Source organism: Hoplias malabaricus, chromosome X2 (genome assembly GCF_029633855.1).
Source record: "Hoplias malabaricus isolate fHopMal1 chromosome X2, fHopMal1.hap1, whole genome shotgun sequence".
Taxonomy (NCBI): Eukaryota; Metazoa; Chordata; class Actinopteri; order Characiformes; family Erythrinidae; genus Hoplias; species Hoplias malabaricus.
Genome location: NC_089819.1, coordinates 20,836,634 through 20,861,003, shown reverse-complemented (window position 1 = coordinate 20,861,003; position 24,370 = coordinate 20,836,634). Strand labels below are relative to the sequence as shown.

Genomic DNA, 24,370 nt, shown 5'->3' with positions numbered 1-24,370 from the left:
TTGCATTGTGGTATTGGTTCCCAAATCTATTAGATGAGAATATTTTCAAGCTTCAAGCACACACATAAACTCTGACACATACTGTTTGAAACTGTTTGCGTCCAATATCTAACCTCCACTATAATTTATTTTAAACATTGTAATTCATACAAACCTCCATGTCCCCTCTAGGGGGCACACCCCCACTTTGGGAACCACTGAGCTAACTGAGGATAACACAAGAACACCACTGATTTGTTAAAACAACTGTGCACAGGGCTCTGATCTAAAAATCCATTTGTGGACAAACTGGTGAATTAAGCTAAATTCACATGCACCTATTATTAAAACATGCATTCTACTGCACACACTCACACACACTTTGTGTACTCTGTACTCTCCAGAAAAAGCATTGAACAATAGAAAAGGACACTCTGGAGCAGTTGCACATGCCTTAGGTCAGAATGCACATGCCAAGAGTGGGCAAAAGGGATATAAAGCCTCCAGCACTAGGGTGTGGATCAGTGGAAATATGTTCTCAGGAGTGACTGAGCACCAACCAGCCCTTAACAGGGCAACACAGACACACACACACATTCACTCACACACTCACACCTACGGACACTTTTGAGTCGCCAATCCACCTACCAACTTGTGTTTTTGGACTGTGGGAGGAAACCGGAGCACCTGGAGGAAACCCACGCAGACACAGGGAGAACACACCACACTCCTCACAGACAGTCACCCGGAGGAAACCCACGCAGAAATGAGCCAGCAAGCTTTCAGAAACTTAAAAAAAATGTGGGCTTGCCCTTTTAAACAGCAGTTAGGACACATAATGTGATGGTGTTGACAGCAGCTTTCCTTTACCTCATTAAACGCTGTACCTAATTAGTAAACCTGCAGATATGAAGATAAAGGACAAGGCACACATTTGTCCCTTCAAGGGTCTGTATGACGGTCCATGCTTCCTTTATGAGGGTCCACATTCCTCACCCTCACAACTACCCAATCGTTAAATGTATAACTTACCTTTGAGTTTCCAAATAATATATAGTAGTCGTTAAGTATTTAATATTAAATATATTTATAGTGAATTAATGGTTGTAGATGTGAAGTTAAATTTCAGAATTAGGATAAGTTCAAATCCAAAAACTGATTATTAGTTTGACAAATACGACCCCGAAAGTGTTAAACTCTTGCAGCACGGGCTCTCTGGCAGCTTTTATGAGGGGAAAAAATGGAGACATGTCAATACTTAGAAAGGGAATGTTCCCATTTAGCAGTTTCATGAAACTGAAAGTTCAGAAAGGGTTTAGAGTGTGTAATAAAAAATAATCTCCTTCATTTATTTAATTTACAGGCAAATGTATCCTGGAGATATTTCTGAGCAACCCAGAATACTAAGTATACTAGATGAAAAAGAGGCATTCAAAACATTCATTCATTCATTCATTATCTGTAACCGCTTATCCAGTTCAGGGTCACGGTGGGTCCAGAGCCTACCTGGAATCATTGGGCGCAAGGCGGGAATACACCCCGCCTTCACAGGGCAACACAGACAGACAGACACACACACACACACACACACACACTCACACCTACGGACACTTTTGAGTCGCCAATCCACCTACCAACATGTGTTTTTGGACTGTGGGAGGAAACCGGAGCACCTGGAGGAAACCCACGCAGACACAGGGAGAACACACCAACTCCTCACAGACAGTCACCCGGAGCGGGAAACGAAACCACAACCTCCAGGTCCCTGGAGCTGTGTGACTGCGACACTACCTGCTACACCACCGTGCCACCCCATTCAAAACATAATCATTACAATATATATTATCAATGCAGCTGCTGGGATTGTAAGAGAAATGGACTAGCCACCCCAGAACCAAGACCTCAACATCACTAAATGTGTTTAGATTACAAGGATTATGAGCCAATGTGACCTGGAAACTGAAAGCACGTCTCTGGAAAAGAACAGACACTAGCGTAAATGCAAAGGTGGACACAGTTAGTACTGGAAAAAAATGTCATATGGAGCTGTTGATGCTGTTAACAGGAAATAAAAAAGGGTTTCTGACATATGCACAATACTGTGTTGTATGTTTCAGTGGCTCTGTAACTGAAAGTGACGCAGAGATGTTGCCGTGCAAAAAAGAAAGAAAAATAATCCGAGTGTTGAAGTTTCCAGCGGATGGCACTCGTCAAGAGCAGCACATGAATGGGCTTGATGGACTTGAGCAGCTTTGAGTGTCTGTTTCCCTGAGTGTTTCCACGGAGATTAAGCGCGTGGAAAAAACAGACAAGGAGCGGCCCAGAGCGCTGGGGCTTGGGCTGGTGGGACGTCCGTAGGAACGTTGCCTAAAACGCTAAGAGCACATTGACTCTTTTGGAGATACTAGAATGACGCTATTGAATGTGTATTTCAGGCCTTGACTTGTACACTGAACAATATGCTCTGGGACTGCTCAGTCTGTGAAATCTGTTAAACCCATACATTCATTTCACTCCACTAACATAATATGTGTGTGTGCGTGTGTCTTTATGTACTGGGTTTTTGTTGTGTTGTTGTTGTGCGGACCTGTTTACACACTCACATTGTGAAGACGTCTCTTCCTCGTGGGGAAAACAAGCCTGTCCCCGTAGCCTACCTTCAATTATTAAATTTTAAGGTGAAGCTAGGGCTGGACAATAATTCAATATCAATATATATTGCAATATTAAATGTTTCAATAACAATGATATGATTTTTAAACACGTTTTTAATATTTTAATATACATTATTTACAACATCTCGCACTGACTGACTGTCATTACAGGGCATTGTTGTCAGTTCAGAACTCAATTAGGGTTAAGGTCAGGCCAGTAGTTGTTATGGCTACGTTAGGGGTCAATAGAGGTCTAGGTAAAATAAAGACAATGCATGAAAAATGCTTTCTCCCTGTGTGTACAAAAACATGTTTACACATTCATACTGTTGGGGACTTCTCCTACTTCTCCCACACACATTTTATACGGAAAGTCCTCACAATGAAAGGAAACAAACTTGAATGAGTATGTATGTGTGTGTGTGTGTATGCTGTCAAAATTGTTAGTACTTCTCATTCATTCATTGTCTGTAACCCTTATCCAGTTCAGGGTCGCGGTGGGTCTAGAGCCTACCTGGAATCATTGGGCGCAAGGAGGGAATACACCCTGGAGGGGGCGCCAGTCCTTCACAGGGCAACACACACACACACCTAAGGACACTTTTGAGTCGCTAATCCACCTACCAGCGTGTGTTTTTGGACTGTGGGAGGAAACCGGAGCACCCGGAGGAAACCCACATGGACACAGGGAGAACACACCCCACTCCTTACAAACAGTCACCCGGAGCGGGACTTGAATCCACAACCTCCAGGTCCCTAGAGCTGTGTGATTGCGACACTACCTGCTGCACCACCGTGCCACCCCAGTACTTCTCATCTAGAAGATATCATAAAGCAACTATAAAAGACTGTCCACACTGTTGCTCAAATCTAATTCCCAACACACAGGGACCAAATATACAATGTGGACCATTGCAGGACCACCCTGAGGACTGATCTAAAGGTTACGGTTATTTAATGTACAAGCATGTCTTTAAATTAGGGACTGATGCAATTTTAGTGCCTGCTTTAGGCCCTACATCTAAATACTGAAGGTAAAATACAGGTAGGTAAAGTTTAGTGAAATTAATCTTTTGATTTTGACCTAAATGAACACATTTTGCATTCAGTAGTACTCATGGCAAGTAAGTCCATGAAAAGAGGATCTCAGGCTGTAGGCTTATATATAACGAGCTCTGATAACAACTAAGGAAAGGTAATAGCAGGTCAGAAAACAGTAATGAGAGACATGAAAGAGAGGGGGACTAGGCAAGATTTAAGCTAATGAGCATTAACCCACACAAACACAGCTTTTACAGAAATGCACATAGACAGACCATATAAAATGATGTCATTGTGGTCTTGTTATAATGCACAGCTATGAATAAATCCAGAAGACTAGAACTGCAATATCATGAAACAATGGTGGAACAGCCAGAAATTAAGTCCAGGGGTGGGTGAGGAAGTATGTCCAAAAGTTTATGGATACATCTTATAATTAGTTAGCATCCAGCAGCAGCAAAAGAGGCATAACCTTACATTCATAAAGTATGGACAGGAAAGTGTCTACAAACATCTGAATATTTAGTATATTGAAGGTAAATAATATTCATTCATTGTCTGTAACCACTTATCCAGTTCACGATCGCGGTGGGTCTGGAGCCAACCCGGAATCACTGGGCGCACACTGAACACACCCTGGAGGGGGCAACACACATTCACTCACACCTACGGACACTTTTGAGCCGCCAATCCACCAGTCCATGGACTGTGGGAGGAAACCAGAGCACCTAGAAGAAACCCATGCGGACACAGGGAGAACACACCACACTCCTCACAGACACTCACCCGGAGGAAACCCACACAGACACAAGGAGAACACACCACACTCCTCACAGACACTCACCCGGATGAAACCCACACAGACACAGGGAGAACACACCAAACTCCTCACAAACAGTTACCCGGAGGAAACCCACACAGACACAGGGAGAACACACCAAACTCCTCAGAGACAGTCACCCGGAGGAAACCCACACAGACACAGGGAGAACACACCAAACTCCTCACAGACATTCACCCAGAGGAAACCCACACAGACACAGGGAGAACACACCAAACTCCTCAGAGACAGTCACCCGGAGGAAACCCACACAGACACAGGGAGAACACACCAAACTCCTCACAGACAGTCACCCGGAGGAAACCCACACAGACACAGGGAGAACACACCAAACTCCTCACAGACAGTCACCCGGAGCAGGACACGAACCCACAACCTCCAGGTCTGTGGGTGTCGCTGTGTGACTGCGACACTACCTGCTGCACCACCGTGCCGCCTCAGGTAAATAACACACAGTATCATATAAAAACCACAGTATTCAGTATAATAACCACCCTATAATATTTCATCCAGCAGAAACAGGAACCACAGAAAGAAGCCCCTTTACATGCCAGTAAACATTTGCCCATGTTGGATCCCATAATGTATGCCACAGTTCGACTAGAACTCTCACCATGTGCATCCAATCCTGTCAAAAAAAAAACCTCCAAGCAAGCAGCCGCAGATAGCTGTTCCAGTAAATGATCGCCTCACCGCTTCAACAGCCACACAGCATCCATATGCCTCTAATGCTCACTGTCAAGGCAGTAAATGTTGCAAAACCACAAAGTTATAACACAGTTATACAATAGCTGCTTCACTGAATAGGTGAATAAACACTCCTTTCAAAAAAGTACTGAAGTAATACAATAGGAATCTGTAAGAGTTCTACAGGGATGTTATAACTACGCCCCCTCCTTTGTAATTCTTGTGCAGCAAACAGCAGAAATCAATCTGTTTGAAGATGAAAATAGGCATCTTATACAAATTCCTGTAACATGCTGCAAATTCTGCAAAGATAAACTCATACTGCTGACTTCCAGAGCTGGGTGTTCTCGCTCATGGTGTTGTTTACCATGCTTTGATGCCACATGGTCCACTCCAGTGAAGTGATATGCTGGGTATTAAGTTTCGAAGGTTTGTCCTGCACCACACAATAAGCGTAAAGCGAAAAGAAAACAATAACAGTTACAGTGTTAATCAACCTACTGCCACTCTGCAATGTTTAGCTGCAACTAAATACCACTGGGTTTCATGAAAAAAAAGTCCAAAAGTGCTCTTATACTTGTAGACAGCATTATTAATGCCTTTTATTGTGTTATTGAACATAATACTGCAGAGCTTTCAGCCACATCAAATAAAAATGAAACTGCACAGTGATATATATTTTATTTATACAAATATGCAAATGTCTATTTATAAAAAGTCTGTCGGATCACTGATTAGAATCCAAAACTTTGTTGACACCCCTTCTAGATTATGAATTCAATTCCTTTAAGCTGCACACAGAAAAACACCCTGACAAAACCCTACACAACATCTGATTTTAGAAGAAACGCAGGACCAAGGGTTGTCCAAGAACTTTTGGCCATGTAGTGTAACGCAAGTTCTATCAACTCCAGCAACGGCAGGAGGCTGGCAGTGGCCTGAAGCTGGAGAAAGCTAGGAACAACACTGCATTATGTGAAGGTTATGAACGGATACTGTACCAGTTGGTGGATGCCTTGGCGTTGAGGATGTCCTCTTTAGCGGTCAGCAGGGACAGGCTGTATGTGTCCAGGTTTATCGGTTGCATCGTGATGCTCTCGGAGCTGGTCTTTAGAGTTTGTGAACTCCTCGGAGTCTGTTTACAAGCGGAGGATTCCTTATCACTTTATATCCACGCGCACTCACGCACAGGCCCTACTTTTCTAAGCGGGAGGTGAACTGCTTCAGCGCGGAGAGATCAGTCTCACTGTGCCGTGCCTCAGTTTCACTCTGAAGCTCTGTGGAGAAGCGGAGGTGGAGAAGTTTCTGAAAGAGTAAAGCCCCACCTCCCGACAGAGCTGCACAAAACCAACCGCTGCACAACACCGCTACGGAGCCCCGGAGTGGACAGACACAAGAAAATATAATATCTTGGAAGGGACAATTTCGCAAATTGAAACGTCCTAAAAGTTGGTAAAAGAAAGAAAGAGTTGGGGGAATGAGGGAAATTCTGTTTCCTTTACCTCAACATTCACAGCTAACTAACCCCCAACTGCACCACCTTCACTGGGGCTGAAGAGGTTTCACACTGGTGACGTGTGTGTGTGTGCGCGCGCGCTCATTGGCACAGATGGGTTAAAGGGAACATCTGTGATTGTGGGGAAACGCTGTTCTCTGGTTTGTTTCGGTTCAGAAGCTCGGCGCCATTTTAAGGCAACAATCGAAATTATAATCAAAACACAGTTTTTCTTAGGATATTTCCGTTCCCTCTACTGCATATGGAGCAGGAATACAGCAGTATCCTCATCTCGGTTCATGATTTTCAAAGTTTGGAGGTTCATACAGTTTTTCCACCTTGAGTAGAATGAGAGAATGCCTATCACATACTGGACAGAGACACTATTGTTGTTTTAATCCATTTACAGACAGGGCTTTATGAACACACAAGGCCATTTATTAATATTATTTATTTATTAATATGATTAATATTGTAAATATTCATTCATTCATTCATTATCTGTAACCCTTATCCAATTCAGGGTCATGGTGGGTCCAGAGCCTACCTGGAATCATTGGGCGCAAGGCGGGGAAATACACCCTGGAGGGGGCGCCAGTCCTTCACAGGGCAACTCGCACTCACACATACGGACACATTTGAGTCACCAATCCACCTACCAACGTGTGTTTTTGGACTGTGGGAGGAAACCCACGCGGACACGGGGAGAACACACCAACTCCTCACAGACAGTCACCTGGAGGAAACTCAATGCGGACACGGGGAGAACACACCAACTCCTCACAGACAGTCACCCGGAGGAAACCCACGCAGACACACGGAGAGAACAGCGGGAATCGAACCCACAACCTCCAGGCCCCTGGAGCTGTGTGACTGCGCCACTAACCTGCTGCACCACCATGCCGCCCTATTGTAAATATTGCCTTTAAAATATGAATATGAGAGTTAAGCCTGTTCAATGAGATGGTTAGCACCTGAAAATCATGTGCATTTGTTTACAAATGCTGGCCCTAATTCAGCAATAGGTTCCAACTAATTTAAAGCGATTATCTTATTATTTAAAAAAAAAAAATCATATCCATTTTTTATTATAAGAAATGATCTCTTCAGGCACCATACCAAGCAGCGCCTGGGTTTTTTCTCATCGACACGCACAGTGAGTAATCATGCTAGATGTGGTGAACAAGTCACTTGTAGGTTATGAAATACACATATGAAACAGACTTACACCTAAGAAATACTTACACCAGAAATACACCTAAAAAAAGAGACTCATTACAAATGCATGTAAATCATTAAAGGTCCTCTATGCTGTGTTTTTTTTTGTAATATACTTTGTCTGAATTCATGCACCAAAAGCAGCCATAGTTCATTTTACATGATGATTTTCTATATCAGAATTAAACTGACTTATTTTTACTGTGTCTTTATGACTGATCTACTGTATGTACATCACTACTCTTCTGATTGGCATCACTCTACTGTGCTTTATTAAAAAAAAAAAGCAGTCTGCATTCACACACTCCTTATAACCAATGTCTTAATTCATTTTGGGGGACTCCTAACCACCATGCAAGCCTTCACCGAAAATGACCACCAGGAAAACAAAACCTAAAGCTTCCAATAATCAGAGCAAATGAAATTTTATTCTTGCTTCAGATCAGAAAGGAAAGTAGAGCTGTCAAGAAGCAGTTACACAGAAAAAAAGATAATAGACAAAACAAACAAACCAACAAACAAATCAAACAAAGAAGATCACTAGACTGACACTGACCTCCCCAGAGCCCAGACCTCTACATCACTATATATATTAATGTTTTGTATGTTTTCAGGGAGCTGAGTGGGGCTTAGTAAGGGGATTCAGATTGTCCACTTATAGGCCATTGAGATGCCATTCACTATTTGTGTAGTGTTCAGTGGGTAGCTCTCTGAGCAGTTGGCAGCTCTTTACAGCAGAGAAGCCCTTTACAGTGGACATGATCTGGAGAGACCCCTGCTCTGTCCACTGCACAAATTTCATGGGAACTGAACTTTCAAAGTGGACTTTAAAAAGAGCAATGGACGTGTCTCTCCATTTTCGGAAGGGGGCCACAAAACCAAGCCCCCCCTGCATTCTCTCGCTCACTCACTCACTTACTCACTCACTCACACACAGTAGTCCTCACCTATAAGCCTCTAGCTTAGCACTAGGCCTGAGGCCTTAGGGTCAGGTTCAGCTCATCCAGAGTGTCTAATTCAGTTGATAATGCTTCTCTATGGAGATTACACAACACCAAGTGCAGAGTCGAACACGTCTGAACCCTTAAGCAGCTGAACTCACTAATTAAAGTGTATTATAGTGTATGTTAAAATACTGATTTAAAAGTCACACAACAACCAGAGGATGTGGCTCTAGCTGTGCCTAAGCCTATAATAAGTATCTATCCTTATACGGACCCAATTGAATAGGTCTCCAGAAAGGAAGAAACACAAAGGACACCCACACATATTTCTGCAGCTGTTTTGAAGAAGACTGAAAATAAAACCTGAACAAATGAGGGTTCTTCCTGTTGTTCTTTTTATGCCTGTGAATGGGAATGGGAATTTACAGTTCATGGTGGGTCCTGATCATATCTTCCATGTTTTCCTTTGTATCTTGTCTCTCAGATCTGATTCTTTGGAAATTCATTGGGGGAACTGTGAATCCCTCGATGTGTGGGACTGCGCCAGAGGTTTGCAAGTCATTAAAAGAGGCCATAACGGCCTCACAAAGACATAATGAAAAGACATATGAGGTTGCTCTCTAGATAATGAAAATGTTTATTCTCCATAAATCAACTCTATGTCATCTTTACTTTCAGAGGCAGATATATGTCACAGAAGTTGTATTAAACCATGCTGAGTTCATCGTTTGTGTGTATTACGTTTGTGTGTTCATAATTTTCTGCAGATTTGCTTTTATTCATTTCATTATCTGTAACCCTTATCCAGTTCAGGGTCGCGGTAGGTCCAGAGCCTACCTGGAATCATTGGGCGCAAGGCGGGAATACACCCTGGAGGGAGCGCCAGTCCTTCACAGGGCAACACACACACTCACACACTCACACCTACGGACACTTTTGAGTCGCCAATCCACCTACCAACGTGTGTTTTTGGACTGTGGGAGGAAACCGGAGCACCCGGAGGAAACCCACGCAGACACAGAGAGAACACACCAACTCCTCACAGACAGTCACCCGGAGGAAACCCACGCAGACACAGGGAGAACACACCACACTCCTCACAGACAGTCACCCGGAGGAAACCCACGCAGACACAGGGAGAACACACCACACTCCTCACAGACAGTCACCCGGAGGAAACCCACGCAGACACAGGGAGAACACACCACACTCCTCACAGACAGTCACCCGGAGGAAACCCACGCAGACACAGGGAGAACACACGACACTCCTCACAGACAGTCACCCAGAGGAAACCCACACAGACACAGGGAGAACACACGACACTCCTCACAGACAGTCACCCAGAGTGGGAATTGAACCCACAATCTCCAGGCCCCTGGAGCTGTGAGATTTGCTTTTAGTTTTTCCATTATTTTTTTGTGTGGGGGGGAGTTGCCACTTGGGGAACTGGACAGTGATGATATGTTCATGTAAATGCTAAGACAGAAATTTATTATGGCTACATTCGGCACATTAATTCATACGAATGTTATTAAATCCTTTATAGCTCTTTATTGAATTCTAGCATTGGAAACTGCTCAGTTTTTCTGCATGTTTTTTTACTTAAAGGACTGTCTGACTGGAAATGAAATGAAGCAAAGGTGGTCCCTGACATTTGCGTATTACCGTATATCCAAGAGTGATGGTCAGTTAGTCACTGGACAGGTTCTCAGTCGTGCATGTTTCCTCGAACATGAATTAGTCCCACAACTCCCAGGGCTTGGCAGCTTTTACATTACAACCTCCAGGAATGTTGTGTCCAAGTTCCTGTCGTTGTGATCTGCTGGTCAAGGGCCAACCTTAAACGCAGTGCCGCCCGTCTGAAGCTCCGCTCTCTGGAGGGAGAAACACTCACGTGTGTTTACTCAGAAATCTCATTCTCAAACTAGTCAGCAATTCCTGTAGCTCCTCAAACGCCTCCCCACTCAACAATCTGCTGACTTTATGACACAAAGACTGGGAAACCCAGGATTCCAGATTCAGTGCATCATCGCAGTGTCTTCCTGTCATTAACCATAAACCATTATCTCTGCCCAGTCGTGCTTGTTTTGTTTGACTTTACACATTTCTTGGAATTTTCTTTAGAAAAAGCTGGATTTTTAAAGCCCCCTCCAGGGTGTATTCCTGCCTTGCGCCCAATGATTCCAGGTAGGCTCTGGACCCACCGTGACCCTGAATTGGATAAGTGCTTACAGATAATGAATGAATGAATGAATGAATGAATGGATTTTTTTTTTAATTGTAATGTATTTGAGGTGTGCACTATCCAACTGGGGTGGCACGGTAGTACAGCAGGTAGTGTTGCAGTCACACAGCTCCAGGGGCCTGGAGGTTGTGGGTTCGATTCCTGCTCCGGGTGACTGTCTGTGAGGAGTGTGGTGTGTTCTCCCTGTGTCTGCGTGGGTTTCCTCCGGGTGACTGTCTGTGAGGAGTGTGGTGTGTTCTCCCTGTGTCTGCGTGGGTTTCCTCCGGGTGACTGTCTGTGAGGAGTGTGGTGTGTTCTCCCTGTGTCCGCGTGGGTTTCCTCCGGGTGCTCCAGTTTCCTCCCACAGTCCAAAAACACACGTTGGTGTGAATGTGTGACTGTGGTGGTATCCAGGGTGTATTCCCGCCTTGTGCTAGGATTGAGATTGGGGTCAAAAAGCTTGATTGGGACATCCCTAATTATAATGGTGTATTAACCTACATCTGTAGCATGATTATTATTATTATTAAATGGTTCTAATGTAAAAGCTAATGTTAGACTAAATCATACTGCATTTCTAAATTCATACTGCTATTGATTTTCTTTTCCATCTGATATTACCACAGTGTGTTCGCTCTCTAAACAAGTATGGAAACATATATTATTAAACATTATTGTGTTTTGTTGGACTTGCACAGATTGCACCCAGAATCATGATCAAAATCCGAAATCCTTTGGATGAGTGACAGCAAAAATGTGACAGCTATTCAGGAAACTTTTTTCAAAAAGAAGATAAGCGTAAGACAGAGAGAGTGATGCAACAGACAGAAGAGCTGAGGGAAAGGAGAGAAAGACTGCTGGAGGAAGTGAGACAGTTGAAAGAGGAGGGGAAACTGGAGGAAGAAAGACAAAGGAAGGAGAGACAGATGGAGAAAGAAAGACAGCAGGAGCAGGGACAGCTGGAGAAAGAAAGACAGCAGAAGGAGAGACAAATGGCAAAATACGGAAACCTGAAGAAAGAGGGAAGACTGAGTGAAGTGCAGAATGTAAGGAAAGAGTTCGAGCAGTTTCTGCAGGTGTTAAAGGCAAGTCAGGTGGAGAAGTCAGAGCTAAACATCAGAGTTCTGTAAATGTTATCAGTTACCAGTGAGTGGACAGGCTCTTTTTATTATACGCCGGGCCGAAAACCAGATGAGACACTTGGTTTTACGAGCTTTCTACATTCTTTTTTTAAGGAATGACCTGCCTCCTGCTTTAGAATGTCTCCGTTCCCAACCGCTCCCTTCAGCACACATTTGAAACGTTACCAACTTTAGTTTAATTGAAGCTTTGGACTCTCCAGCATGTACTGCCTGTTAATTAGACATGCCTGTGATTTGTAGAGCAATGAGGTGAGCATGGAATCAGAGGTAGTCAGAGATCAGGACAGCGAAGAAGACAATGTGCTGTTGACTGAGGTGCCAACTGAGGGTCAGGAGTATAACGATCCAACCCAAGAACAGACACTGAGGGCATCCGTAGGCTTGAAGGAACAGCAGAGTCTGATAGAGCAGCTCAGGGAGGTGATCTAGCAGCAAAAGCTTGAAGAATGAGAACAAGCGCAAAGAAGAGAGCTGGAGGAGCTGAAGGAAATTATGGCCCTGAGAAAGTGAGTGAGAGATTTGGAGAGAGATCGTGAAGGAGAGAACAAAGCTGGCCATGCTACAGGAGATGGAGAGTAAGTGAGAAGTGGAGAGAGATGAGGAGAATGAAAAGCAGTTTGGATGTCTGCAGCCTTTCGTGGTTTTAGCCTCATTGGCACGGCGCCCTGCTGTTCCTCCACCAAACAGTAGATTTGAAAGAAGAAGAATCAATTTGGTGAAGTTGGATATCATGGCATCTAACAAACTAGAGAGTAGTAATTATATTTTTATTTGAACTACTAAATTACTCCTAGCTTACTTTAGTAAAATATCAGCGATCTGTTTGACTCTGAGGGGCGGCATGGTGGTGCAGCAGGTAGTGTCGCAGTCACACAGCTCCAAGGACCTGGAAGTTGTGGGTTTGAGTCCCATTCCGGGTGACTGTCTGTGAAGAGTGTGGTGTGTTCTCCCCGTGTCTGCATGGATTTCCTCCGGGTGCTCCGGTTTCCTCCCACAGTCCAAAAACACACACTGGTAGGTGAATTGGTGACTCAAAAGTGTCCGTAGAGGTGTGTGCGTGAGTGAGTGTGTGTTGCCCTGTGAAGGACTGTCGCCCCCTCCAGGGTGTATTCCTGCCTTGCGCCCAATGATTCCAGGTATGCTATGGACCCACCATGACCCTGAACTGGACAAGGGTTACAGATAATGAATGAATTAATATTTAAATGGAAGATAATTTTGCTTATGTCAAGAAATAATGGAGTAAGTCCACAAATGCATTAAAATGTACTAAGTTTGCATTGCCTCTTTATATATATATATATATATATATATATATATATATATATATATATATATATATATATATATATATATATATATATATATAGGGTTTCCATAAGCCTCCAGAAAGAGAGTGGCCTGCCACTGCTGAAACAGTATAATACCTTTAAAAACAATATAACCTGAGTCAAGTTTAGAGTGAAGGTAAGCTGTGACTCTGTAAAGGTTTAGCTCAGTTTTGCTGGTATTAATTGCATTGCATTGATCTTTTTAGTTATGAAATATGTAACATAATTTGTATGGTTGTTTTTCAGAATATACACCAGATGTAAATGTGATTGGGACTGTGGAGAAAATCATGGTGTATTCTGTGGAGCCTCAGAGTGCCATGACGACAGGGAGTTGGTGAAATGTGTTGAAGGCATCTATCTGCAAGCATCCAGAGTCTCTCACTTACTGCACCTGAATACCTAAAAGCCTTAAATGGGTAAGTCGAAAAAGTTTAGTGAGGATAAGAAGAAACTGTCAGACACAGCAGGGTCTTCCCAAAACCAGAAACATACACTTCTCTTCAAAAATACACTTGCGTCATTCTGAAAATGTGAATCACCTCAGACAAGATATGGTTGTATATGACACCAGGAAAAATGTGCAGCACTGTGCCAGGTCCAGAACATTGTGTCTGTAAGTACATAGAAGAGTGACACTTGTTGTTTAGATCCGTGCAAAGTACAGTAGAGCTTTAACTGGTGAATACTCTTCACGCTCCTGTGGGTAGTCAAGCTGAAACATATGATTCAGTTCATCAAGAATCAGAAGCTCATATCCACTGTGCTCCCTGGAACCTATGTTTATCTTCTGTGGGAAGAGTGTACCCAACACACCACATTCCTGACGATGAGGGCATTTGTCAGCTTTGTCCAGGAGCTGCACAGTGAAGGCCAAATGTAGTTTATTCCTCTTAGTATTTTAATCTATCCATTTTCTTCATTGTTCCTCACCAGAAATCACTTTCATGATAAACAGTGTATTTTATTCCACGTTTTCCACGCAGCCACTACATTCTGGATAGTTATCCTACATGTGTATATGGTCATTAATTCCTTATATATGTAATAAGATCTGCCCCTTCCCCACCCAGGATTAGACTATGTGACTATGACTTTTTGTACTCATAGTAGGTGTCATGCCCTTGTCCTGTCATGTCTGTTTTCCCCGCCATGTGCTCTTGCACATGGCTCTGTTTGTTATTGTTCATGTCTCCACCCTAGTCCCGCCTTTGTTCCTCCTCCTTGTCCGTGTCTCATTTGTAATCCTGCCCCTTCATTATCTGTTTCAGGTGTCCCTTGTCTGTGTTGTATATTTAAGTTCCTCCTTCTTTGTTGTACATTACACCTCTGTTTGGTGCTCTATGTCTCATATGCCTCCCAAGTCAGTCTTTGTATCTCTCTTGTCTCATGTCTGTCTGTGTCCAAGTTTAGTCTGTTTAGCTTTCTTTGTCTGTTTAGTTCTCCCTGTCCAGGTGTCTATTTAGCTCTGTCTAAGATTAGTCTGTTTAGGTCTCTGTCTATTTAGTTCCCTCTGTCTATGTTTGTCAGTCCAGTTCCCTTTCTCTGTCTAAGCCCCTCTGTCCAAGTTTCAGTCTAGGTCTTTATTGGTCTAAGTATTCTGTCTTTGTTTTGTATCTTTTGGTGTAAATTAGGGTGACCAGACGTCCTCTTTTACCCGGACATGTCCTCTTTTTTAGACTTAAAAAAATGTCCGGGCAGAATTTCACAAACGTCCGGGATTTTGTTTTTCTAGATCTTACATAGAATTTCGAGAAGCGTTTCGTTCACAAACTAGTCCCGCCCTCCCCTACTCCGATTGGTTCGCTTGAGTGAGAAGGGAGGCGTGGTGAAGTAGCCTAAAATCTTCTGATTGGATGGTCTGACTGTAGAGCTACCGTTATTGGTCGATAACCTTCTCTGTAAACATTTAATTGGTCAGTCTGCACGTCAGTAGTCGTCGTTCCCCCAGGGAGACGTGTCCTCTTTCTCACCATCTCAGATCTGGTCACCCTATGTAAATAAAGTCACTCTGTTATAGCGAGTGCGTCCGCCTCCGTCAGTCCTGACTGTAGGATACGATTATGTGCGACTAAGTTTGCTTTTTGTTGTTTGGAATTTACTTTTCTTTTCCCCCCATATTTTTCTGCTTTAGAAAAATGTCTTATTTTGCCTTATTTGTCATATTTACAGTTTTTTTAGATGGACATGTCTTCAGTTTGAGAGTGGTGGTGTGTCCTTTTTTGGAGCATTGAGACAGATGGCTATGTCATCTGACCTGAGAAGAGATTTCAACATTCTAAAAACAAAATTGATTAAAGATGGCTAAACAGCTTTGTACAAGTGTCCAATAGTCTCTTTAAATTCAGGATTTTTATATAAAGAGCATCTTCACCATAGGAAGCGGGTGGAGAAAACTTTTGTGCAAGTGATTATCCAGTTATTTTCCACACTGCATTTTAATTATTCACAAAAAGTGCAGCACTGAACCTCATCACCACCACAGTGAGGGCAGTGAGGATGGAAGGTCACAAAAATTTGAATACGGAATTAAGATTTTTGGACAAAGGCTGATGATCAGGAAAATATATTGCTTCTACATTGGCCAAGACTGCAGTACGAATCTGCCATAACAGACCATGTTCTTATGTGTTTAGACCTGATGACTGGGTCGTAGTGCAGCATAACAGAGATAAAACAGTAGGCCAGGGGTCATTGTCCAACCTTCCTCCTGTCATCGGGAGGAAGTTGTTTTCATCTGTTTTCTGTGACCTGCAGTCTGTTAAAAATGCCATACTTTTCAAGAACTATGTTCTTGACTGTGGACGAATGCTTTCAGTTTAATTTCATGGGACCTACAGAATAGCCTTTCCTGCACCGTTCTCAGACACAGCCTTGTTTTTCCATGCCAAGGACACGCATACAGCTGCTATTATACTTGACAAATCAAGTGGTACACCTTTTGTCTTTTCCCCAAAAGGTTTTATCCTAGAAAACACAGATTAGAATTAGGTTTATTTCCTCAGTACTCCCACTCTGACTTGGTCATGGCTTATCTCTTAAAAAACAATGTATTGTTCCCACCAAACCAACAAATGATCTCATGACTAGCAGGCATCGGGATGAGCTCAGTGCAGTCTGTGGACAAACATCTGAAGTTGACGGTTAAAATAAGGTCACCTTCCACGGTCTGAGTGTCATGTCCTATGTGTGGTGGCGTGTAGTAATCAGTAGCTGTCTGATTTCAGACAGAATGAAAATATTTAGAGGTTGCTGCAACCAGGATGACGTTTAACCACTGTTCTGACAAAGAAATGGTGGTAACTGTCATTGCATGGTGTAGCAACACTGTCATTTCCCACACTTAACCATGCATCTGCAGTGAATTTCCTTACCAATATGACCATTCTATAGCACGGTTCCTAACCCTGGAACATGAACTTCTGGTGCCTATTATCATGTGAGGTGTAAACAGAATGTGTGGAGACAACTATTTTCAAATATGGGCTAAAAGTAGATGGAAACCCAACAGTGGGAACAAATGGAGTCCAACATTTTGCTGGGAAAGGACTAAAATAGTGCAGTCCGATGGACAAAAAGCATGGTGTTAGCTCTTGGATTTAACATAAGATGTATTGTTTTTTTATTGCCCTGGACGACAGCATCTGCCAAAAGCTTTAAATATAAACGTAGCTCATCTGTCTCTTTAGCAGCACTTCCATTACTTGTGATACTTTTATATGGATGTTTGGTTTAGTGAAATTCATATCTCTGAGAGATGCTCACCGATGAAGGATTGGGTGCTGCTTACTTTTCATTAGCTTCCTTCACTACAGCAGAGACCAGGGAGTGGATGACGAGGGCAGTGTTATTTTTGGGAGAGTTGTTTACCATCGGCTGTGGGAGAGATGCTGACAGTGTGATGAGTGCATTTCTTCAGTGGATGAAGTGTGAGAAGAAGCTGAAGCTGACCATGACAGGCTCTCGACAATAGGGCCAACACTGTTGCATCTCTCAGGAGCATCTGTGGTTATTGACCGTATCAATCTATTTGGTGTTTTTAACTATATTTAAATGATCTATAACTGTGTGTATTGAAGGAACACAATCATCTTTATTCTGGTTTGGCATGTATATGTGCAACTTACCAGTGCTGCACAAGACTTCCATTTTTTTTTCTCATGACCAAGCAATGTCTTGCAATGGTTCCTGTATTTACCAAACATGACAAAGCAACAGTAGTCTGAAAAAACAATAGAAAAAAAATGTTTGTTGATGTTTCAGTGTAGGCAAAAAGGGAATGATTTTGACTTTAATAAAGAAGCCTCCTACACACATTCTAAGGCAGTGCTGGAAAGCTCCCTCATCTGTGCACCTTTAGCAGTTTAACGCTTTCAAGCAGGGAATATTATCCTCCTCAAGTGGTAAGCTGATCAGGGGCACACACATTTCCCTCTAAACTATATTTTTCTCAAGAGGTAGAAGATCTGCCACTTGGTCTACGGCGCCCCTATGGTGACACAGCTAAAAAAAAGTATAAAAATATTGCATACCTTCTCACATTGTGTTTGCTCGCTGTACTGAGGCTAAGCAAGTCACCGTTTGCCAAACACAGTTAAACTAGCTGCACATAGGATTTTTAAAAAAAAATACCTGAAAAAAAAGCCCTTCGTGAAATTAACTGCATTATAATAATGTAATTTAAAAAAAACATGTTGCCTCACAGTTTTAAGCAAATGGCATGCACATTTTCCATAATTAATTTTTAATTAATCATATTATAAACCTGGGCGGCACGGTGGCGCAGCAGGTAGTGTCACACAGCTCCAGGGGCCTGGAAGTTGTGGGTTCGATTCCCGCTCCGGGTGACTGTCTGTGAGGAGTGTGGTGTGTTCTCCCTGTGTCTGCGTGGGTTTCCTCCAGGTGACTGTCTGTGTGGTGTGTTCTCCCTGTGTCTGTGTGGGTTTCCTCCGGGTGACTGTCTGTGAGGAGTGTGGGACAGCATCCGTCTCAAGGAACAAATTAGAGCTGTTATCTGCTTTGTTTGTGTAATACTGGTTATAAGCCCACATTTTAGTCTTTCTTTTTATCTCACGACATTTACTTCTGTGGTTTCAGTGCATAATTCTTGGCCCAAAATAATATAATAATACAAACCTCATTATTGCTTGAGACAAACAGACCAAGGCTCCTCTGAACAGTTGTATCACTGTGCAGGTCGTTGTTCACAATGCTACAACCTACTCATGCCATTCATCACAAGTAATGTAAACCTGAATGAACATCTTCTAAAGCTTAGTCCAGCAAGTGGCAGTTGTCGACACATTCTAGTGTGAAACGACCAACTCGGTTAGTGGTAATTAATAACCGATGTAGGTGTCACATAAGACTGTGTGAACAGTGGCCTACAGGTACGTATTAACCTTGTATTCCATAGATTCATAGAGCCTTGAAGGCTTGTCAAATGGGCAGAGGGTTCTCGTTAGCTTTTCTTGAGTCAGAACATCTGGGGCAGTATTTAAAGGTTTCATTTTTGGCCAAGAAAGATGTAACAAATCTCCAGTACAATATCTACACACACACACAAAAAAAAAAAAAAAAAAAACTAACAACAGAATTGGCTCTAAAAACAGCTAGAAGGTTTCTGGGAGGATTCTTCTGCAAATCCTCTCGTCTGACCTGACCTTACAGAGTATAAACACAGAAATTTATTGCTCAATAAGCGCTCCAACCATAAGCAAATAAAAGAGGATCACTAACAAGAAAGGACAAAAGTAGATAAGCAGCTCAGGTGAAAATAAAGGCGCTAATAAAAACAGAGCTACTGCAGCAGACAGAGAGGCTGCAATTTTCCGTGTTGTGCAATCCAAAACCCTTAAAATAAACAGAACCAGGAATGACAAACACTCACATACAAAAACAATGAGTGTTTCACTGAGTATGTTGGAAAAAGACAATACAATAACTATGAAAACACATGCAACTGGGTGAATTTATAAAGTGTCACGCACAAATCAGCCATAACATTATTATCACTTCCTTTTTTCTACACTCACTGTCCATCGACTGTGTACATGCATATTTCAGCTCTACAAACTGTAGTCGTCCTCTGTTCTTCAGTGGTCAGGACCCCCACAGGAAGACTCCAGAACAGTGGGGGGGGGGTCACAGTCTAGCAGTGATACTGAGTGTTTCAAACTCCAGCAGCACTGCTGTGTCTGATCCACTTGCAGCTGCATTGAAAATGATCTACCTCCCAAATCATACCTGCTCTACGGTGGTCCTCTGGAGGTCCTGAGCACTGAAAAACAGGGTGAAAGGAGGCAAACAATGTATGGGAAACAACAGATGGATTACTGTCTGTTATTATAGAACTACAAAGCACATCTGTATGGCTAGTGGAGCTGAGAGAACGGACAGCTACTTTAAGGTGCATTTGTGGATATCTATATAGAGAAGCATTTCCTATATATTTAAGCATGCCCAATGCCAAGCGCTGGTTAGAAGGGTATAAAGCCTCCAAGCCCTGGGCTGTGCAGCAGTGGAGCCATGTTCTCTGTAGTGAGGGAGAACCATCCAGTGGCCTAGGGGTGAGCTACTGAGGTGTTTGTGGTCCAGAATTAATTATTTATCATCTGTACCTGACTACACTAATGTTTATGTGCCTGCATGCCATCAGATCCTCACAGTCTGGAAGCCTTATTCACTCAGGTCCTTCTAATTCCAGCTCTGTACATATGCAGTATCAAGTAACTCAATGTAATATGACACCTATGATATTATTTTATCTTGTTCTTACTTATGTAACTATGTGAATGATTTGTCTATGGAATAACATTACTAGCAATGGTGCAATGGTCAAGCTCTGTGAAAAGCACAGGGATCCCAGGGCCTCCTCTTTCTGTAGGTATGCAATACAGCTGAGGAATTTGTTGGGCTTGCACTTGGGGCAATGCTCTAATGGGTTTGGACTTAAGGCGACATATTTATGGGACACAAATTTAGGAGAATTATGGCTTTTGCTGAGAGAACTCTACATTCTCGTGTTAGGCCCCAAAAACATGAAAAATAAGATGTGCTTCGAGCAACCGGGTCCACCTATAGACCCCTGAGACTAACATTCACAGCACAACAACTGGAGGGAATTATAGATTTATGGGCGGACATTTCATTATCAGCCAGGATTGTGATTCAGCAGAACCAAAGACTAACTAACTGGAAATCTTTGCCCTGTGATATCCTCCAGACTATGACCCCCTGGACAATGTCGTACACATGCCTTCAGACAACCGTTGACACATTTATTATAGTTTAACGAAAGCAAAACCTCAGTCTTCCCAAGAGTGATTTCAAGCAGAAAGAAATGTGCTTCAAATAGAACAAGGCCGTGATCACATGCTGAAGGAATGCAATGTCGAGGTCAAGTTTGTTTAACACTTTTTTATTTTGTGCAGGGAAAATTGAAGACATAGATCAAGGGGTTCAACAAGTTTCAGTGATAATGATTTTATCCGACACTGATGAGGAGAGTGGCTGTGGTTTGTGGTATGCATCTATTGGGGCGGCACTGTGGTGAACCAGGTGATACAATATGGCGTCTGAGCAGTCTCCTACTTCCCTGGTATTCATTGCACAAGATGCAGATCAGGACGTTACACGATGGACCACAGGATTCCCAGTTGAAAACAGTGGGATCACTGGGTCCAGTTTATACATAATGTCAGTGAGTAAGACTCTCCAGCGCAGAGAGAGAAGTTCTGTATGAGATGATTTTATCCATCTTTTCCATCTGTTTACATTAGTGCTGTGTTCCGAAACCAGGGCCGTTTACAAGTTGTTCTTGCGTGTTCTTACTTGGCGTCAACTTCCACAGCCGAAGTTACATTCCAATTCTTAAGAACACAAACAGCAGTTCAAAAACATGGATGTTGTTCTCAGCCCACCCAAAATAAGGAGGATGCTGTGGCTACCTGATTTGCACGACCTGCCCGATTTGGACCTTGATGCGTGTAGCTTATAGCAGCAGAGAGTAGCTTTATATTCAAGAGGAACTTTAAACACGTATAAACATGAGTTCGATTTTCCTCACTGTCCTTTGCACTTTAAATGATTTACAGGTGAAGGAAGATATCCCTGAATTGCAATGTGGGACACACATGGCATTTAACCAAAGAGGGTTGTGTCTGTTTACATTCACATTTACATTTACATTTATGCATTTTATCCAAAGCGACTTACAAAAGAGGATCTAACATTCGAACTACAGCACAAATTATACAAAATACCTTACATTGAGTGCAATATGACAGGAAGTAATAAGTGCATTAAAGAAAGACTCAGTGCAAGAGATACTCTCGGAAGAACTGGGTTTTCAATGATTTCTTGAATGCGGAGAGGGTTTCTGTTGCTCTGATAGTGCTTGGAAGCTCGTTCCACCAGCGTGGTACCAGAGATGAGAATAGCTAGACTGACCTGTACAGGGGGTGGGCCGTGTTAGTTGGCGCTCCTTTGAGGAACGGAGAGGGCGGGCACTAACATATGGTTTTAAGAGTCTATTGAAGTAGATGGGAGCAGAACCAGTGAATACTCTGAAGGCCATCATTAGTGATTTAAATTTGATGCGAGCAGCTAAGGGTAGCCAATGCAGCTCAACTAATAGGGGCGTGACATGTGCTCTTTTTGGTTGGTTGAAGACCAGGCGTGCTGCAGCATTCTGGATCATCTGTAGCGGTCTCACAGCACAGGCCGGAAGACCTGTCAGGAGGGCGTTGCAATAGTCTGGACGGGAGATTACTAACATCTGAACAAGGAGCTGTGTTGTATGTTGAGTAAGGTATGGCCTAATCTTCCTTATGTTGAATAGGGAGAAGCGGCACGATCGAGCTACTGTGGTAACGTGATCTGCGAAGGTCAGCTGGTCATCAACGTTATGGTTGAAGACAAAGGTAATAAGGTATCAGAGCTGTCAGCAAAGTGTACACAAGCATGATGTTATGCGCATGCGCAGTCCAAATTGAGCAGCTGCATCGGTTCATTCAATCAGTCCCCAATATGAAATAAATACATTGTTAGAAAACAAAGTTCAGTCAGTTTTACACTATTCCTTACTTCCTCTGATTTTATCCTGAGGTGGGAAATGTGTTTTTTATTAAATGTAATATGTAACTGAAGCTATGGAGGACAGAAAAGGTGTCAGTGATCTCATGGAAGGCTTTTGTTATCTCACCAATCCAAAGCCTCTGGGCTGTGACCCTACACTACGACACCAAACACATCTGCACCGTTGACGACACCAGCTTCAGGGCTGTAATCAGCGTTTACACACACAGCCATATGTGGTCATATGGCCACCCATCCACTTGGACACATCAATGTGACCCACAATTTATAGCATGGCACTCCCCAGGCACTGCAGAGTCAGTTTTGAAACATATGTTTTAGTCTCCTCCATTCAGGCTTTACTGGATGCACTCTGTGATGCGTATTCCCCCTATATCACACACAATCGTCATGGTAACCAGAGTCAAGCTTCGCCTGTTTATGGGTGACTGACCCGTAAAATAACACAGTGACCTCCAAGAACTGGAAAGTTTGCTTCTGATTCATCTGTGCCACGGGAGATAGACAGAGAGAGAGAGAGAGAGAGAGAGAGAGAGAGAGAGAAACTATAATACATCATGTGAAGACACACTCAAGCCAGACTCCACTCACATTGTGCTGACTCAGTTCTATGTCTGCAGCGTTGAGAGGAAGAGGACATGGAAGATGAAGACAGGAAGATATGTCTGCCAGATATCTCAGCAGACTTGCAATCTGAGGAACGGCCGAAAGCTGCAAACACAACTGGAGAACAAGAAAACCCACCAAAACACAGGGCAATGCTTTATTTGAAGACTGCCTTCACAGGGCCTTCACCACAAAGACATAAAAACCAAATTAACATTCTATAAATCAGCACTTGAACATACATCAACAGCCTATGTCTGTTTACATTAGATGTTTTATGACGTGAATGATATTCTGGTAAAAGGTATCATTTCAAAATTTTAAATATAATGTAATTGAATATAAATTTTCAGGTAAAAAATGTATTTCATTAAATGTTATTTAAAGTTATTAAATGATACCCTTTCCAGACGGTAGATTCTTTTTGCTTGTGATTTTGCAGATTATATTTATATGAATACACACACACACACACACACACACACACACACACAACAATACACTGTATATCAAGTGGCTGTTGTTTTCATTTAAAGTTCTTTTGTTAAAGCAATAAACCCTTGAACTTTATGACTGTGGATTTCTTAATCTTCCTGATGTCAATTCTTGATAATCTCTTGTGAAGTTTGTGTTGAGGATTTGGTGGTTGGCAAATGAAGGCCCAGTAGATAGGCAGGTTGTTGTATGTGAGGAATGAGTAAAGCAGACTTATAATGCAGTCTTGTTGATAATGAAGCTCTTTTTTAAATCCCACTGTGGTGTGTCGGGGCCTACGCTGAAAAATCTAGAGGCGGGCTTGGTGGGACTGGTGGTGGTACTGAAAGCTGAGACGAGCACTCAGACATATACATGCTCTGACTGCGTTAGGACTTGTTGTTATTAAGATAGCATCTTCAGTTAACTTATTTGCCCTTAAGGAAAACTCACCTTTCTTCCAAGACAGTGGAAGCATTGGCTTTACTGTGAGCCAAAGCCATACTGTAAATTCAGGCTTTTCTTAAACGGTGACCAGTGCTGGAACTCCCTCTATTGGTCAGTCATAGTAAGTGTTTCCGGAAAAACTATTCGGCCTCATTATTGTTGTATAAGACAATAACCACAGTAAA

General features: G+C 42.7%; 1 protein-coding gene across 1 annotated transcript in view; it reads right to left on the bottom strand.

The window, feature by feature from the left end:
- LOC136677363 (drebrin-like) overlaps window positions 1-6,458 on the bottom strand; it is a 53,587-nt gene extending 47,129 nt beyond the window's left edge. The window contains exon 1 of the mRNA XM_066654888.1: window positions 6,204-6,458. Within this exon, the coding sequence (XP_066510985.1) occupies window positions 6,204-6,289 (86 nt within the window). The 5' untranslated portion in view covers window positions 6,290-6,458. The remainder of the gene's footprint in view (window positions 1-6,203) is intronic.
- Window positions 6,459-24,370: the final 17,912 nt, after the last annotated feature.